The sequence below is a fragment of the Nyctibius grandis genome, chromosome Z (genome assembly GCF_013368605.1).
Source record: "Nyctibius grandis isolate bNycGra1 chromosome Z, bNycGra1.pri, whole genome shotgun sequence".
NCBI classification, from domain to species: Eukaryota; Metazoa; Chordata; class Aves; order Nyctibiiformes; family Nyctibiidae; genus Nyctibius; species Nyctibius grandis.
In genome coordinates this window covers 53,557,404-53,577,973 of record NC_090695.1, presented here as the reverse complement: position 1 = coordinate 53,577,973, position 20,570 = coordinate 53,557,404, and the positions used below count along the sequence as shown (strand labels likewise).

At 39.6% G+C, this 20,570-nt stretch overlaps 1 protein-coding gene across 3 annotated transcripts in view; it reads right to left on the bottom strand.

Annotated features, from left to right (window-relative positions):
• MCC (MCC regulator of WNT signaling pathway) overlaps positions 1 to 20,570 on the bottom strand; it is a 247,572-nt gene that overhangs the window by 205,050 nt on the left and 21,952 nt on the right. For all 3 annotated transcript variants that reach the window (XM_068423654.1, XM_068423657.1, XM_068423656.1), the window contains one exon: positions 3,155 to 3,366. In XM_068423654.1, the coding sequence (XP_068279755.1) occupies positions 3,155 to 3,366 (212 nt within the window). The remainder of the gene's footprint in view (positions 1 to 3,154; positions 3,367 to 20,570) is intronic.

Below are 20,570 nucleotides of genomic sequence, written 5' to 3'. Positions count from 1 at the left end.
TTTATGTTCACCCATACAATAGTTACTTTGTTAGACCTCTGAATCTAGAGTCTAAACATCTACAAAGAAATGTAAAAAACATCGCTTTCAAGAGTCCACGTGGCCTGTGTAGATGCGTTTGGGAGAAGCTGCCAGGAACTGTCCATCTGGGAGCAGAGTGACACAGAAAGCCTCTGCTCTGCTTTTTCGTAAGCGTTTTGAAGAAGCTAAACATCTCAGGTTAACTTTAGGAGCATTTACAGTTCCAGAGAGAAATGTCCACACAGAGGCTGGTTTTAAATCTTTGTCCTTCTATCACATGGCCTTACAAAAAGAAATACAATCAACTCCCGAATGGAAGAAATGCAGTTATTAAACTTCCATCAGTTTGTTTGAAGCAATCCTGGTTACAGTACAAAGGAGACTGCCCAGCTCCTCGCATACAACTGGGAAAATTCCCTGGATTCAACCCATAAAAATGTGAAAGCTGAGATCTGTCATTTCTGAGAATGAATGCAAGGGAGCAGCTCAGCTTGTAATTGTGGCAAATGCAGTTAGGTAAAACAACTGAGGAGACAGAGAAGGAAGTACTCATATTAAATCGCAGCTCTAACAAAGCTACGTTTGTCTCTTTAAAGTCTAAATTTAGACTGCAGTAAGTATGCCCCTCAGTATTAAAAACTGTGTAAAAGGAATAAATGTAAACAGTGAAAAACAAAGCAAACCATTCTCTCCATTTTCTCCCATTTCTTTCTCTCTCCATTTTAATAAAGCCAAAGCAAAAATTTACATATGACCCATGACACCAATGCTCAGTAGGAGTCAAATGGAGATGCTATTGTATTCATCTACATATAAATGAAAGACTGCTGATTCTACTATGGTTTGAAAGAACATAGAAAGAATATTTAAAAGCAGAAGTATAACAGATGCTTGTTAAAACAAAGATTAGGTGTCTTTCATGACAGTAAGCATAGAAGGAATTTAGAGATGGGAATAAAAAGAAAGCCATAATACCTGGGGATCTTTACTTCTTATGAGCCTTCAGCATTTTTATTTTTAAGATTTCTATGTGTCATAGCAATGCAGTGGCCTTCACACTATGCATTCTTGAATAACACTGCACATCTCTATCTTCGTATTTGCAAATGTACAACACGTTACCAAAGCCCATCATTTCTGAACCACCATCAGCCAGGAGCATAGACAGAGGATGTATGAGTACGTGTCCACCTTAAAACCTGAATGAACTCCAGATCCAAAAAGGACACAGCAACTCAGAGTTCCTAATCCAGAACCAAAAGTATGCAAGCCACTCTTTTTGCACAGCTATATTGGTCTTAAGCAGCAATACTTAAACTTCTGTAAAAGTGCATTCTACATCCTTTAAAATAATCAAATGCGAAACAGCTCATGTCTTTCCGAAACGGTCATTTTTAAGCAAGTCAATCAAGGCTATGGAACATGTACCACTGAACAGGAAATTGTATGTTGATTTGCTCACTATCTTCCTTAGACCTAGACTTGCACCTTTTTAATGGATTATTGTGAGAGCAGTTTTCGGTGTGGGGAAGTACTTGTTTTACCAGTATAGTTTGATTGAGTTTTCATACAAGTCAGAGAATACAGGACAGTACAGAGCTCAAGAGACACTCAAAAAAGCAGTGCCTCACAATTCTCAAACCAGTTCAATACCCACCTATCAGCAGTTACATTTAGATAATGTTTCTTGCCTTGATGATGGCAACGTTACTCAAGGCAGGGTCAGATGTCTTACTGGAGAAACACGACATCTACTGTTTCTCTTCTATCTCCAAAGTCTACTATTCTGTTAAAGGAGATGTTTGATTGGATGGACATGATTGTTCTTTTACAAAGCTACATGTTCTGTCTTACTTAAAACTGCTCACATTTCCAGAAAACTACTGGAACGTATAAATAAAGCTGCTAACTGGCCTATAATTTCCCAGGTCCTCCATCTTACCCTCTATAATACATGTGCCTGCTCGTGTTCCTCTCTTGCCAGTTTCCATATGCTTCTATCCAGTTTTGAAGATCAAAGAGTTTATGATTTATCGCAGTTGATCCCTTACTATGCTTCCTAGGGAAAATGAAGAAACAATTCCTTTAAGGAACTGTCAACTTCCTTGAACTCTTTTCTCCCTTAGATAAGCTTTAATATCTACATATTTTTACTCTGTGTATGGAAACTTTAGGTCCTATATGAGCTCATATTCAGGAACTTAAATAAAACTTAGAAAGCTTTTGAAAACACTTGCAGAATATTTTTCATCTTCTTCTTTTTCAAATAATGCAGCTTAAAGTTTTTGATTTTCCTCTGTTGCCAGCAATCACTTCCATTAGACACTAAGTCTTGAGCAGGATGTTGGACTATATGACCTCCTGACGTTCTCTTACAGCTTAAATTATCCCATGATACTATGAACTAGGAGTCTGTTTCATCAAAGTCAAGCATGTCAATAAACAAGTCATTTTAAAAATGAGAAACTTTTCACTTTTCTTTTAGCATCCTTTACTTCTCCACTTAAACTCCTGTGCAACATAAATCAGAAATATGCTACAAAATGAGTGGTCTTCTATAACATGCCTAGCTTAAAATTAAAACACCAACTTGATCCCAATACACTGATGGGGAAGAAAAAATAATGTCCTACTCCTTCAACAGTTACGTGGTGTTTTACACCACAGAACAGTTCTTGCCTGTAGAAATAAAAAAAGCACAGTGCTAGTAGACCAAGGATTTAAAACAATCATCAAACAATTTAGTGGGCAGTAATGAAATAACATGGGAAGAATTTTTCTGCCCAACACTTCTGAACAATCTGGCACCATACTTAAAAAAATGAATTGGTAACAAGTTTTCAGCCACAACTCTTCTTCTGTTAGATTGTATAAATTAAGAACTTCAGTTTGTCTCCTCACAGATTCCTAGCCTTTTTGATGAAACTCAGTCATGCAAGCTTTGGAAATACCACGCACCTACTAACTGCTAAAATCACATTGGTTTTCTGGTAAATGACAGGCAACAGCAGTGTGGCAGTTTCCATGAAGGCTCAAAGGATCTAAGGCTGGAATTAATATGCCTCGGGGAAAAAAAAAAAAAAAAAAGAAAAAATTTCTACAAAACTTAGAAGCAGAGGCAAAATGAACTTACAGTGTTGGCAAGTTCTAAGTAGCTTCCTCCAACGGAGCTGCTAAAATTTGAGGCCTGAGCTAGAAGTCTTTGCGGAGCAGCCTGTGGAGTCACATTGCTTCCACCATACTCCAACACTTTTTGTAGTGTAAAATGACTCTGGAGGTCTGGACTCTGAAGGTCTCTTGCTCCTGAATCATATTCCCAGCTTTCTCTGGCTCCTGATAAGGCACCTAAAATGCAAAAATGGAAAAACATTCTAGTATGGACTGTGTATAAAGAACACATAAAATCATATAATACCTCAAGTTGGAAGGGACCCATAAGGATCACTGAGTCCAAATGCCTGCCCCTCGCAGGACTACCTAAAACTGACCACATGACTAAGAGCATTGTCCAGACGCATCTTGAATTCTGACAGGCTTGGGGCCATGACCACTTCCCTGGGGACCCTGTTCCAGTGATCGACCACCCTCTCAGTGAAGAACCTTTTCCTAATGTCCAATCTGAACTTTCCCTGGCACAGCTTTATTCCATTTCCTCGCGTCCTATCGCCGGTCACCAGAGAGAGGAGATCAGCACCTCCCGCTCTGCTGCCCCCCGTGAGAAAGGTGCAGACTGCCATGAGGTCCTCATTAGCCTTTTCTTCTCCAGGCTGGACAAACCAAGTGACCTCAGCCTCTCCTCATAAGTCTTGCCCTCGAGGCCTTTCACCATCTTGGTTGCCCTCCTCTGCACACACTCCCATAGTTCGATGTCATTCTTATACTGAGGCACCCAGAACTGCACACAGTACTTGAGGTGGGGCCGCCCCAGTGCAGCATAGAGTGGGACAATCACCTCCCTCGACTGGCTAGCTGTGCTGTGCCTGATGCACCCCAGGACATGGTTGGCCCTTTTGGCTGCCAGGGCACACTGCTGACACATGAATAAGCCTGCTTGTCTTTCCAGAAAGAAAAAAAGCAAACAGATCTACCACCATTACTCCCCATCTTGCACATGATGACAATGCCAGAAAAAAAAGAAAAGTGATAACATTTTCAATGCACAGATCATTTACTAAATTACAAGATCCTGAAGGAAAAATAAAAGCATTTGCATACATTATTTAGTATAGAGTAAAACCAGTACAATTTACATTAGCTAAGGACAGTTACTACATCAGATTGAAAAGCAGCACTGATCAAAGAACAAAAGAGGAAAACCATAATTCACCACTTTTTGTTTACTGAATACCAACACAATAAGCGAATCTCTTAGCTGTATAGTTCATCACCTTTTATGTTAGCACTGCCTTCTTATTATCTCAGGATTGCTTGTTTCAGTTCAAGTTTCAGAGACACATCAACCACAATGTGTTTCATTACAAATCAATGCAAGAATATGATCATGTGACAAACAATGAATGCTTCAGAGAAGTTTCTGTATCATGAAGCTGCAGGGCTGCTGTTTCTCCATGTGCATCCTTCCAATTCCCTACAGCCATTAAACCCTAAAACAAATTTAACAAAATTTTCTTATTTTATCAGCAACTATTTCATCCCTGGGTGCTTCTGCTTCCCATACAACTGTCCCACTCCTTTTAAAATCTTGTTATGTTTTAGGCGCAACAGCTTCCTATGGCAAAACATTCCACGGTAGACACTAGATTATTTAATAACCCTGGGCAGCACTGTAAAATTTCATATGTAGCATAATGAAGATTAAGAACAATTAAGTGACTTGTCCAAGCGTATATTCTAAGTTAATAGAAAAATCAGAACAGAATCCAGAGCTACAGACTACAGCAAAACTCTAAATCCACCATGCAATCATCAAACCGTAAGTAATTGTCTGTAGTGACATCCTATTAGTTTGAAAGCTCTTCCTTTTTATGAGCTAGTTCTCTCTCTCAAATATTCATTAGCATTCTAAGTGAGTGTTTACTAAGCAGTGGTTATTATTTATTCAGTACAGTGCCAGGGAGAAACAAGAAACTATATAATGAACTATTAGGAGAATGCCAAGAAAGTTGAAGCTGCAAAAGTGCAAATAGAAAACCAGCCAGACGGGAAGCAAGGCAGCAACTAATCTGTAGCTTTAGGTCAACACCCTAACACTTTGTAAAGCAGTTATGCATGACAAAGCGACTTAGGAAACCCAGAGGTGTTCCCTGCCTTACTGTAATGAGACTATGCCAGTCTTTAAACATGTAAGTAGAAAATAACATAAAACAAAAAATAATTACATTTTATACTAATATAATTACCATGATTCATTACCGCAGGTACAGGTAACAATTAAAGATTAATTCAATTACTTTTACACTAAGAGCATGCACCACCATACTTAATCTAGCTATGTGCTGCAAGCTCTCCAACAGAGCTGAACTAAGATACTGCCACCAGCAATATTTTACACCGTGTGTAGCATACAATGACAAGTGACCACGCACAATGTTGGGTATCTCTGCCCTCTTGTGGCTACCGTACACTGTACAGCAAAAAAATCAGCAGCCCACAGAGCCGCACCAGTAGAAATGTCTGAGAAGCCTGAGGGAGACAGGGGATCAGTTCTGCCATCTCCCAGGATTGCGAAGAACACGAGAAACAACCCTATCTGGACGAGCATAGCCACAGAATTGAGAGGTGGTTATATCATATAGATACTCCTCTTTTTACAGAGCTAAATATGGCACATATTTCAACAGAGTACATGCACTAAATTTCTATTACTCAAACAACATTGTTCTGCAAAAGAGCTTTCACATTAATTCAATTAACAGCAGTAGCTTTGTTGAAGACCCAAGCAGCCTTCATGGATTGCACCATCTGCTATCAGATTGGAAACACAACACTCAGCTGGCTCAAAAGTTACCTGTCAGTCACAGATGGATCCAGGAAAGACTGGATTTTTATGATTGTATTGTGACTGCATTTTTAATATAAGTTTTCTTAAAAGTTCAACTCTGTACTCCTAATTTAAAACCTACATACTAAAAATGCAAGGAGAGATGACTGTTACAAAGGCAGACATTTCACACAGAATCACAGAATCACAGAATGTTAGGGATTGGAAGGGACCTCGGAAGATCATCTAGTCCAATCCCCCTGCCGGGGCAGGATTGCCTAGACCATATCACACAGGAACGCGTCCAGGCGGGTTTTGAATGTCTCCAGAGAAGGAGACTCCACAACCTCTCTGGGCAGCCTGTTCCAGTGTTCAGTCACCCTCACCGTAAAGAAGTTTTTCCTCATATTTATGTGGAACCTCCTGTGTTCCAGCTTGCACCCATTGCCCCTTGTCCTGTCAAGGGATGTCACTGAGAAGAGCCTGGCTCCATCCTCATGACACTTGCCCTTTACATATTTATAAACATTAATGAGGTCACCCCTCAGTCTCCTCTTCTCCAAGCTAAAGAGACCCAGCTCCCTCAGCCTCTCCTCATAAGGGAGATGTTTCCACTCCCTTAATCATCTTCGTGGCTCTGCGCTGGACTCTCTCTAGCAGTTCCCTGTCCTTCTTGAGCTGAGGGGCCCAGAATTGGACACAATATTCCAGATGCGGCCTCACCAGGGCAGAGTAGAGGGGGAGGAGAACCTCTCTTGACCTGCTAACCACACCCCTTCTAATACACCCCAGGATGCCATTGGCCTTCTTGGCCACAAGGGCACATTGCTGGCTCATGGTCATCCTGTTGTCCACTAGGACCCCCAGGTCCCTTTCCCCTACGCTGCTCTCCAACAGGTCTGTCCCCAACTTGTACTCATACATGGGGTTGTTCTTGCCCAGATGCAGGACTCTACACTTGCCCTTGTTATATTTCATTAAATTTCTCCCCGCCCAACTCTCCAGCCTGTCCAGGTCTCTCTGAATGGCTGCGCAGCCTTCCGGTGCATCAGCCACTCCTCCCAGTTTTGTGCCATCAGCAAACTTGCTGACAGTGCACTCTATTCCCTCATCCAACTCATTAATGAATATATTGAATAGTACTGGTCCCAGTACCGACCCTTGAGGGACTCCGCTAGACACAGACCTCAAACTGGATTCAGTCCCATTGACCACCACTCTCTGTCTTCTTTCCTTCAGCCAGTTCACAATCCACCTCACTACCCGATCATCCAGACCACACTTCCTCAGTTTAGCTGCGAGGATGCCGTGGGAGACTGTGTCAAACGCTTTACTGAAATCGAGATAGACCACATCCACAGCTTTACCATCATCTATCCACCGGGTTACATCCTCATAAAAGGCTATCAAGTTGATTAAGCATGACTTCCCCTTGGTGAAGCCATGCTGAGTGCCCCTAATGATCCCCCTATCCTTGATGTGCCTAGAGACAGCACCAAGGACAAGTTGTTCCATCACCTTTCCGGGGATGGAGGTGAGGCTGACCGGCCTATAGTTACCCGGGTCCTCCTTCTTGCCCTTTTTGAAGACTGGAGTGACATTCGCTTTCCTCCAGTCCTCAGGCACCTCTCCCGTTGCCCACGACTTAGCAAAGATGATGGAGAGTGGCCTAGCAATGACTTCCGCCAGCTCCCTCAGCACCCATGGGTGCATCCCATCAGGGCCCATGGATTTATGGATGTCCAGATAGCTTAATTGGTCCCTGACCCAGCCCTCATCTACCAAGACAGATTCCTCCTCTATCCTGACTTCTTCTGGGGCCGCAGGGGTCCAGGGCTCCTCAGAACAGCCTCCAGCAGTATAGACAGAGGCAAAGAAGGCATTCAGTAGCTCCGCCTTCTTTTTATTCTCTGTCTCCAGGGCCCCCACCTCATTCATCAGTGGGCCTACATTGCCTCTAGTGTTGGCTTTACCTGCAATGTATTTGAAGAAGCCCTTTCTGTTGTCCTTGACCTCTCTTGCAAGGTTTAATTCCAAGGAGGTCTTAGCTTTCCTAGTTGCCTCCCTACATCCTCTGACAACAGACTTATATTCCTCCCAAGTGGCCAGCCCCTCCTTCCACGATCTGTACACCCTCTTCTTCCACTTGAGTTTGCCCAGCAGTTCCCTGTTCAACCATGCAGGTCTCCTGGTACCCTTTCTTGACTTCCTACCTGTTGGGATGCTCTGATCTTGAGCTCGGAAGAAGCAGTCCTTGAATGCTAACCAACTATCTTAGGCCCCCTTACCTTCTCGTACCCTGTCCCATGGGATTTCTCCTAGCAATTGCTTGAAAAGGCCAAAGTTGGCCCTCCTGAAGTCCAGGGTTGTGATTCCGCTAGCTATTCTGTTCCTGCCACATGAGATCCTGAACTCTGCCATCTCATGGTCGCTACAACCAAGGCTGCCCTCAACCTTCACCTCTTCAACCAGACCCTCCTTGTTAGTAAGGATAAGATCCAGCAGCGCTCCTCTCCTAGTTGGCTCATCCACCATTTGCATCAGAAAGTTATCATCAATGCATTGGAGGAACCTCCTGGACTGAGGATGGCTGGCTGAGTAGGCCTCCCAGCAAATATCAGGGTAGTTGAAATCCCCCACGACAACCAGACCCTGTAATTGAGAGACTGCTTTCAGCTGCCTGTAGAAGGCCTCATCACCCTCCTCATCCTGATCTGGTGGATTTCCAGTATTTTATTTTGGTCTTAACCCTAATCTCTAAATTTGCCCATGATTTTCCCAACAGATTCCAAAGCTCTGGCTGTTAAGATGCTGTCCTCCTCGGTCACACACCTTTCAAGTCTCAGCTCTGCAGGGAAACTCTGGAGTTGTCAAAACTGAGATTTCAGTTATAACTGAAAATTCAGTCAGGAATTAACATACAACTCTTGTGTGTTGCTGTAATTAACATACAACTCTTGTTCTTACAGTAGTAATCAGAAAGAAGGGATCATCAGATATGATGGCACCCCAAAAGCTGATAGCTGACCCAGTAACTAGGAATATATAGTTCCTGAATCTGTGTTAAGAATTAGTCTTTACAGAACTACACACACCCCACAGTAGTTTTCCCTGTTGCTCTACATTTACAATCACATGAAACATGAAACTTCCGTTTTAATGAAACAAAATTGTTATCATTAAAATTGCCAGGTAATAAGCGTGCCAGAAAATTGATGTTATTACAACTACTAAGCAGGAAAAAAAAGAGTTGCACAATATTTGTAACAGTCAAGTAATATAAGAACACATAATTGTTTTCAAATTATATAAGTTTCAATTATATAGGTTTCAATTCCAGAGTAAGGCAGTTAAATCGATCCTTTTTGGACTGAATGGATACATCAGACTTCTCTAAAAGTGCAGTATAAAAGCTTCTGATTCTACACAAGCTTCTATACAAGTATTCCTTTAATTGCCTTCCTAGCACTATTAGCACTTGCCTGTCTTGACCTGTAATTAATTCTGGGTGAAATTCATGTTATAGCAAACAGTTAGTAGCTAATAGGAACTTCTTGTTTCTAGCCTTTTGTAGAGTAGATGAGTAGAGCACCTGAGTATATGTGGATACATTAGTAGCAGACAGGTCAATCACAGCAGGTCAACCTAAGTCTTGTCTGAAACGTTTATTTAATGATTTTGTCTTTTGCAGGTTTTCCTGTTCATTTAGTCAGCCCCATTTCTTACTTATTTCCTTCCAATTTACCATTATTTAAACTTTGACATATGATATCACATTTAAGAAAAACAAAGGACCGTTCAGTTTGATGACACATACACATGCAAGATTCCATAGTCACAGATAAAATTTCAGTTGGTGAATTGTACCAAAGCTGTCTAAAATAACTTTAATCAATTCCCTTGATAAGTATGACTATGATAGGATACCTTGCCCACCTGCATAGAGACTTCTTGCTAGCTTAATCTTCATCACTTGCAAAGCTCTCAGTAACAGCACAGAGGGCTGTGTTCTGGTACTGGTGTCATTGCATCATGCTAATCTGAAAGAAAACGGCATTTCATCTTCTCTACTAACAGTTAACCTTCTGCCTAGAAGGCTTGTACTCTGCAACAGAGAAGCAGGTGCCTACCATAACTACAAGTCTACCCATGCAGCCACCCTTTTTGGTTTGGTAAAGGTTAACTTTACTAGGCTACGCTGACGGATCAAGCATTATGTGATTTCATCTTTGCTCACAGAGTAGGGAAGATAACCCATCAAGATGGTAGGGCACTGAAGATGTATTAGTTGCTAAAAGGATATGGGATATCTGGAAAAGTGAGGTACTGTAAGATTAGCCCTGCATGAGCTTCTCAAATTAGTCTGGCTTATGAAAGGCAAACATGAAGACAGTTGACAATGTAAGACGCTATGAGAATAACCAGCCTCTAGGTCACAGCTACACCTCACTCAATGAGGAGAGTCTTAACAGCAGAGATCCAAAGTGTGATCCCCGTTTTCCATGAGGTATCAGTGACATTTAGTTATTTAAACTCATTTGAGGAAATCTAACATTTAACACAGAATATAATTTATATGTGCGCTGGGCACAGCTTGGAGCTTCTGGGAGAAATTTCATTCTAGAATATGATGATTTTACTCCTAAGTGGGCAGAGAGTTAAGTCCTCTTGGTTCAGTGCTAGCCTCTGGTCTCAAAACCTATTTCATTCAGCCATGAGTTTGTAATCAGAAGTCGCATAATTATTTTAAAACATTTTCTTCATGCCTTACTACATGTACACAACAATTCCTGGAGATATGGTCTATCTGATTCTACCATCTCATTTCACACACCAGATCACTCAATACACATAAACAAGATACAGATTCAGGCAACCAGTGACTTTGCAGTTTTCTAAGGTGAGCCTAACAGTTCTTGTCTTTTCCACTTCCATTTTGTTCAATATTCAAAATTCAGATCTGACTGACTGAAGATAGAATCCTCCTGTATTCAAAAAACATTATCTTACCAGAAGAATGGCTATTTTTCAGCATTATTTTTTTGCTAATATTTCATTCAACAGCTAAAATGTGACAACCTATCAAAAAGAGTGGGAATTTTGAATGCTTATTCTATTATTCAATGATGGCAGGAGGGAGATTTGCAAAAAGCACTACTCATTTCAAAGCTACCTACTAATTTCAGTAATAATGGTTTTGGAGGTAAAAGGACTACTGAGTGAAGGGAAAAACATACAAAATTAACAAAGAATGGTCATTTTGCACTTAGTAGTCGGATGAATAAGATGCCAAAGAGTAAGCCTAGCTATAAAAAAGGGGGGGCAGGAAACCACGAGGAATGGAAAATAAGTCTTTGGACATTCAGACATTCAACTCCCACAAGCTGATGCAAAAATTACAAGGGCTAAATACACTTTAAAGAAAATTTAGGAGTTGAAGAAAGCTCTGATTGCTCAATCAACATATGAAGCACAGTAAATCAAAACCACTCTAAAGAAGCTATGCTCCAAAGAGGGATCAACTTTACTCTAAGCCAACATGACTAGAGAAGTGAAAATCATAAAGTCATCTTTGGATTTTACTGAAACTATTTCCATTGTTTTCTACGTAACATCATGTGTCTCCTTAACACCAATGTTCTCCATAACACTTTAGAAAACACGCATTTTCTCTCACATTCTGCTGTCTGTGATACTTTTCTCATAGAACTGTTTATGTCTGCAATGGAACCTGCTTAAAACCTACTAAAAACCACCAGGTAACCACAAAAGGCTGAATGCAAGTCAGGGAACCTCTCCCATACAGGAATCAAAGACCAAAAACTCCAGCTCCACTGTCCATGGCTACCACCTGGTACACACCTGAAGCCTGTCAGCTAGAGTAACTCTCTCCTATTTAACAAGAAACACACTTTAAAACCTATTTATTATTTTGCATCAGATGACAAAACAATATGTCATCAACAATATGTCATATCATATATGTCATGATAGCATGGCAACAGAGTGATAATAACCGGTCCTTGCATGCACAGGTGGGTTAGAATGTTTATTTAAAAACACCGAAAGCTGTGTGTTAAACATTCATTACAAGTTCTAGGAGAATTCAGAATAAAAGAGCTTTTCTTTTTTTTTTGAGAAAAAAGTTTGCAGAGGCATAATTTTTAAATGCATTCTCAACACAGCATTCAGTCCTAGAAAAAGTTCTCATCGGAACATTTGCAACTCTTCTCCAGTGACCTAGAAGGAAATAATTTGCTACGGGAGAAGCAGTTATGGGAAATGAGGAATCTCTAAGACAAGGGTCTGTGGGATCACTATCTAGGTCTTGCTCCTCCCACCATACCCTTATCTGGTTTGATGAATACTGAATAGAAGATACTGTGTTAGGCTATGTTATTTCAGTCCTTTTGGCATCAGGATTGGAATTGAGGCTAACAAGCTCTAAGGGAAAGAAGCCACAGCCATACCCCACCCTGACTAACTAAGGCAACTTACTCCATGCCAGAAGTCTGTTCCATGAAATTAGATCTAAGAGAAAACTGAACCAAATCAATTATTTTTGCTCTAAAAAAGAAAACCCTTGGACTTCTAAGAAAAATGGATCTGACACCTTTGGTAATTTTTGTTTAGTTTTCTCTAAACCGCTCAAAGAACAAAAAGCTCCAGAATACTTTGATATTATGCCAAGACAAGCAAGTATACTTTGAAAGAATATGAGTAGCATTTTATATGCCTTTACTAGTACTAGGAACATACAATACAATGCACATGCTTGATGGCATTACAGAGATCACAAAAATACTCATCAATATCAAAGAAATGACCTAATAGAGCTTAATGTTTTTGGCACAAATATATGACAGAACAAACAAAATCACAGATTCAATCACAGAATCAATCAGTTTGGAAGATACCTCTGGGATCATTGAGTCCAACCATTGCCCTGGCACCACCATGTCGACTAGACCACGGCACTAAGTGCCATGTCCAGTCTTTTCTTAAACACATCCAGAGATAGTGACTCCACCACCTCCCTGGGCAGGCCCTTCCAATGTCTAATGACCATTTCTGAAAATAAATTCTTCCTAATGTCTAACCTGAACCTCCCCTGGCGAAGCCTGAGGCTATGTCCTCTTGTCCTATCGGTAGTTGCCTGGGAGAAGAGGCCAACTCCCACTCCAATACAACCTCCCTTCAGGTAGTTGTAGACTGCAACAAGGTCACCTCTGCGCCTCCTCTTCTCCAGGCTAAACAACCCCAGCTCCCTCAGCCGTTCCTCATAGGTTGTCAAGATTTGACTGAAAGAATAAAATTATTTGGCTTTGAGAATGTATCAAACATACTCACAATAGACAAGAATTCTCTTGAAGACATAACTCAGTAAAATAAACCTTCTCATTATGGTTCTTGATGCCCACTGAAGGCTCATGCACAGTTTTATATGTGTACCGTAAGTGTAGTGTGTATACCAAGTGCAGGCAGCTCACACTTCATCTCCCCTGTGTCCTTAAACTACAGTTATAACATTTTCACTTTCTACTGGTATGTTTCTTCAAATCATCACAAAACCTCAACTGTATTTCAGGTTCACTGAAGTACCCTAAATATCGGTACATTCAGAATTCAGGAATTCTGGAATTCTGTGCTGCCAGATCCACTATAGGGTATAACTATAGACTAAATCTGGAAAATACTTAAATGCACCTTTCAAGAAATTAAACAGTTTGAAACTTAACCAGCACTCCCACTTACTAAAGTAATGCTAACATCTTTTTTTAGTCTCTTTTACACTCCATGACATATTTTTCTAAGCAGATTTTTACCAAGTATAAAAACTACCTAAAATCTTAAAAAAAATAAACTGAATGCCTACAAGAAAAATCGGACAGATAAAAAATGAGCTTGCCAAGAACAAAACTATAAAGTAGACACTCAAAGTCTGTATCAGGTAACTCTTTCCTTATAAAGTCCTGAGAAAGTAAAACCTTTAGTGCTGTGTCTAGTGAAAAAAAAAAGTTTTTCTTATTTCCCAGTCATGCAACACAGCTTTGTGTATGAAGAAGCAGGTCTTATTAAATAAATAGCCCAAGCCGTGCATATTAACAAATGTTTGTGGAATTTCAGTGGAATGACCATCTTCAAATTTATTTCAATTACTGTAGAAACGCATATCTGTAAACTATTGTGGTTTCAGTACTTGCCAGCAGACTTCCATTGGCCATATAGGAAATGATGAAACAGAAAACAAAAAAAAGCACACTATCCATCATACCTTCATACACCTGCCCTTGAATCTGAAATTATTTAAGATTATCATTGAGACACGACAACCATTTCCTCTATTCAGACACAAGAAATGGCTAGTGGGAATGACTTATCAACAGTCTAGAAATCAAGGTCTCCTAGAACCCGGAGCTGTTTAATTACCAAACTACATTTTGCCTGAACACTAATGGCTAACAACTGTATTGTACTCAGGAACTCAATCTAATATTTCATTTGAAGTTTATAGTAAGGGAGGCAATAATCCTTTTTTTCCTGGAAATTAATAATTTCTAGTAAAAAGGGGTGTATATAGTAATCAGAAAAAGGGCACATAAAACCCTGAAATCACACAGAGGCTAGATGAAGTTCCAACATACCTTCCAAGTACAGTATTTGTACTGTATGCACCCTACTTTTGAAAAATTGACTTTTCCCTCACATGGCAGTTTTCGCTGTATGCGAACAATCAACTCCCCCTGGATTATCTTCCACTCAAAACAATCTCAATTTGGATCTGACTTCAACTCATGTGTACCAAAGCAAACAAACAAAACATCCCGAGTTTGTTGTCTGTCATTGTCATTTTGCTGCTTGCTGTTTTATGAACCATAATATGTCAGATCTGCACTGGTGATATTAGAAGTGGGCAGTTGAAGAGTACGTCACCACATAAGTCAGGAGAAGGTAAACAGAAAGGTGCTGAGAGAGAACCCTTGTTCTACAAAAGCTAGAGAGTGGAATGTATCACAGTGCTCATCCCTGAGCCAAATGATCCATGGCCTCTATGAAAATCCCAGCTGCATCCTTTTGGTTTCTGAAGCTTATCACAGTTTGCGTAGAAATCATAAACTAGGACAAAAGTGATGAAGTAATGCTGTAATCCAGTTCCACACTCCATATGGCAAGACACAGCTCCACGTTCGTGCCACTGGAGTGGACCAAGAAGCATGGACAGCAGTAACGTTACTCTGGAACAAGCCAGATCTGTTGTGTTCCATAGAGCAGTATGGTGCTAACAAGGCCAAGGAACAGGCTCCAGCTCTAGCTACATGCTTGTGTCTGGGCCAGCCATTCTACTGACTCTTGGCTCTTGGCAGCAGCTATCAAGAAGGGCAGCTTCCTGTGTTTCCCCTGTAGGCATGCTCTGCCCATTTGACACCACTTGATGGTGGTGTCAAATTCTCAAATATACTAAATTGCTGTAAATTCTACGGAAGGCAGAGAGATGACAGACTCCGTTAGTACTCCTGCAGAGAAAAATAATGTAATGTGATGCAATGCCCAACCTTGATTAGAAACGCAGGGCGGGGTGGGAGGGAACAACCCACACACATGGAAGAAGGAGGTCAGGAAACTGAAGCAAAGCAAAACAAGTTTGTTCCTTATACAACAAAAGAGTAAGCTGTGCTGCTTCTGGGTGCAGGATGTGGTGAATGCTACGGACCAGCATGGGTTCAGAGACTCAGTTTTGTAAGACAGTATTACAGAAGGAGGGAGGCAATGCATGTGCGAACAAGTGCAAGTATCTCTAGTTCAAAGTCCCTGAACTGAAAACTAATAGGGAAGCAACACTACATGCTCACCCCATTCCTATTATCTTCTCTAATAATTTGCTTTTCACCACTCTTAAGAGACAGGATATCATTTCAGAATAACCTCTGGTCTAATGCAGCTCAGTTGTTCTTACATTTTACAAATATTCAAACCATAAGAAAGCTTCAACCAAATCTGTTGCTCTATTAGACACCAGAGAACCCATTCTGCAGGGATGACTTCTGTCCTTTGTAGATTCACTAGTGTTTAACATATACTATAGACTGCAGTTTTAATAAGATGAGTCAGCTGTCACTTACAAATCCCTTGGCAATCCAGGTTCATTTGTTCTGCTGCTCATAGAACTTGGCACTCTATGTTTCTAAAAAAAAAATAAAATAATTACCTATATTCTGCTGCTTTGCACAGATTGTGCAAAGATTGTGGTATCAAAGGAATAACTGAACTGTGGTTCAGTTAACAGAAGTTCGTATGTAGTTAAATTTGGCCTAGCAGATATTCACAGCTTTTTCAGTCAAATAAATCTAAGGTGAAACTTTGCTCATAAATCTCAAGAAAATCTTTTTCTTGAGCAGCACACCTTTGAGTCCATATGAGCTCTGTAGTTTTAAATTAAATATAAATAATCACTGCATCAGTTTATTGGAAGCAATTTATCTGCAGTAAGATCAAACATTGAATTAATGCAAAGCAAAAGTAATGAATTTTCAGCCCCAACTGGCCTCTCATGTTTACCCTTAAGCTTAATTTGAAGCTGAATTTCTACCATTCCTTTCATTAATTCTCTTGTTTGAGCCACAATGTAAATAATCATATCAAATCTTCAAGGGACTTAATTTTCAGTAAAGAGAACAGAGGAATTGGCTATGAATTAATTACTGACTACTAATCCAGAGCCAAAGATTGCTTATGGACTCTGGTATTCAAAACTCTATCTACAATATGAAATCAGATCAATAAGTACATGCAGCTTTCAGTGGGACAGGAAACTATTCACCTGTCTAAAGAAAGAATTTACTAATAAACAGTACCATTTCTTGTTCATCCTCAAAAACAATGGGTACTAGAAATAGACTGTCCTTTATTATGGGAAAACGTAGCAATTGGCTAATTACCTGTAAAGAGCTGGACAAAACTATATAACATATAATATAAATAATTCTAATTCTAGCTTTTATATAAGACATATAAAACTATATAACACTGAAAAACCTGACAGAAGCCACAACTGTTCATGCAACTTCCTGCCTTAAATCATTAGAGGTGTAGTTCTGCTGTATTATAGGCTCTCATTCACCAAGCAATCTACTTCAATCACTCACTAGATTATTCACACAGATTTTTTGTAACCCATCATGGCTTTCAGTCTCCATAGCTGGAAATAGGACCCACGGATCTGATCAATAACTGACATTCCTCCTGTATTTCCTACTGAAACGATATATTGAACAGTCAGGTAGTATATGGTCACTGCAAGACTCCAGTAACACTTTCACAAGTTATTTTATTCATTTTTATTATATTTTAAACAATGTCAGAAGAACATTAACAGAGTTCACATTCCATTTCAGTTATTGAAAAATTACTGATCATTACTTGGAAATTATTGTTAAAGCTCTCATTAAAACTGTAGGGTAAGAACTACAATACAATACATTATAATAGCTTTGAGTTGCTGATATCCAAGCAGCAAAAAGCATCATTCTAATAACTTGAAAAATGTCATTTTTCATGCATTTGAATAAAAGATTAAACTTTAAAATCTATACACTCATTTGATTGTCAAGATGGCAGATACAGCTGCAGGTTTGGCTTACTGAGCACATATATGACTGGGTAACCAGGTAAACCTGAGTCCTGTACCTTGACTAAAACAGTCAACCAGTTTTCTTACTTCTGCATCCCACCTGGAAACACAGGAGTAGAAACATTTGTTGGGCAAAGTTGGTCAAAATTATTAGAATAACTTTATCTATGATAAAAAATGATGAGTGAGACAAAGTTCAATAGTCATTTAAATGTAATTATTTCTTACGACCTTTTTTCCCAGTTATTTTCTTTATAATGAAATGCAAAAAATATAGGTAGCAAAGATAATCTTTTATTTAGATATATGCACATGTTTTTGCACTCTTTGTTAAGAAATTGTGAGCAGCTACAAGAAAAGCCTGCACAAAATGCTGTCTGACTCATAATCTCTGCACAATTACATACAAACTTGCAGTGTAAAAATGCCTATGACACAGGCTGGATTCCTTTGCTTTAGATCACCAGAACCCCTGCTACTCAGTGACAGTCAAATGAATTTTGAATTTTTGTAATTTATGCACCCTGCAGGGACACATGATAACAGCTTTAAAGGATTATCAGCAGCTGCCACATTATGTAGAAAGTAGACTTGAAAAAGGCCCTGTAAACTATCTTTGAAAACAATGTTTTTAAAAACAGTGTTCTTTGTCCAAAAAAAAAAAAACCACACACAAAAAAAGAACATCCACCAAGTTTATACGTTTGAATTTGCACATGATGATGTCTCCCATCTTGAACAATGTTTAGAAAGCAATAGCAAACAGACAATATAACAGAATCAACTCTTTGATCACTAATGAGTACATACGTGAGCCCTCAAAGACATGAAAGGCATGGAAGTATATGCAGATCATAATTCAGGCTTGACTGTAAGTGTAATTCCTCAGCTCTCATTATGTTCATACTCTGTGCAGTGTTTATATCACAGAAGTACATGACACTGGTGTTTCCTTGCCTTTTAAAAAAAAATCTGTAGAACATCTTGAACAGTGCTGCCACAACGGTTTTCTTTTACAACCAAATAAAAACCAGTTGCATTCTAAACACTCATTATTTCCTCCCATTCTGTTTTTTGTTTACATGAGGGAGCATCTCCAGATGTTCTCTAATTATTAAAAAGTCTTACAGAATCTGCAAGAGTCAAGGCAGGAACAAGTACAAAAACCAAGAATTCCCTATATGTTTAAAAACACAGTACAGTAAAACAGTTAGGCTTCACCAGCACAGAGCAAAATACACCAAGGCAGGAAATTCAAAGGTCTTCTGGACTTAACTCAACTTTTGAAAAAAAATGAATTATGAAAAGAAATACGAATTCACCCACCAACTTTAAAAATGTATTAAATTACTCTTACACAACTAACAGAAATTGGAAAATAGGAAAAAAAAGAGTAGGGATTGAATTGTATACATTAACAAATTTGAATGTTCATCTGTGACTATTTTTTGGCAGCAATTAGTAAGGTTTCTTTGTGGGATACATTTTAAGACTGCAATGCAGACCTTTTTCCAGTAAAGCTTACGACCTATCTTTTGGTTGGTTTATCTAAGAAAGAAGATTTTAAAACCCAAGTTGTCAGAAATCTGGTTAGCAAACAGGGAAACTTTGTATAGCAGTGTGAAGGCAGAAGTAGTTTTCTGTTTTGCAGGAAAATACAACAGTGGCAGCATGAAAAAACAGCCAAGAGGCAAAAGATAATTATATGAGCTAGGGTAACACACACCATCCTTAATCCAATTAAAAAAAAAAAGATAATACGCATGATCTTGGTTTTGAACTGTTGTCTGATACAGCTCCTGAAAGAGATTCATGGGCTGGAAATGCAATTGAGTCCAAGGATTATGAAGATTCAGTATAGACAGTGATGGAGAAATGGGCACAGAAACTATGGAGTTAATAATTTTGCAATTCAAGAATATATATGGAAGAAGGATAAACAGAGGAAACGTTAAAAACAAAATACCTCTATGACAAAATATGACTATGAAGCAGTAAAAGAGATGAGATGGAGAATAAAGAGAGCTATGAAACAATTCGCTATGCTGGGAAGCCAAAAAGAAAAGCCAATGAGCATGAGATGATGGATGGTGAGGGAGAAGTGCAGTCCATCTAAAAAGCAAGAAGATAAGGAATTCACCAAGGATACAAAGCAAAGGAGGAAAATTTGAATGCCTGAGATGACCAGCCAAGAATATATGCAGACTTACTAGAAGACAGAACAACATGATAAACCCACCGCCCTCAAAATAAATAAATAAATAAAACACCAAATACAAAAACAGACCCCAAAACCAACACATGCCCAGTTTTACATTCCAGAAGACTGGCTACTAGAACAAAATAAAGACAGGTGTGACTGACCAGTAAACCCCTACACCATGGAAGAAGGCTCAGAGGAGATGGGCGAGGGCAATGTGCCCATGAAGCTCAGGGAATAATACAGGCTGGGACTGATCAAGGCTGTTGCAAAGCATCTGACTTGATCTCAACACCAAGAGGACCTGAGGGTGGTCTTTGCTTTAGATAAACAGCTACCAACAGCTGAGTGAATCAACCGGTGGTGTGTTTCTCCCTGAGTTCATTAAAGAGTGTGAATGTCTCCCTGAGCTAGCCAGGCCAACATGGGGGAGGTGTATACATGGCTCAGCCCAACATAAAGACTATAAAAACATAAACAGCTAACAAAAGAAATTAAAAGAGAGCAATGGGCTTGAGCTGACTTCAACCCATGTATGTCTTCCCCGTAAGACTGGGGATGCCCAGTGTCATGATGGTGAGCATATTAGAGAGACATTGGGCATTACGTTGGTAATGTGATTGCGCTGTGTATTGCAATTGCTACATTCTGCTATGTGTAATTTATATTTGTATTATGTTTTCAGCATGTTTTGTATCACTCTGCTTAATCTGAAATCCCTTGTAACATCAACTATCTTCAAATAAGTAAATCTCATGTTAAACATGACAGCCTCCACG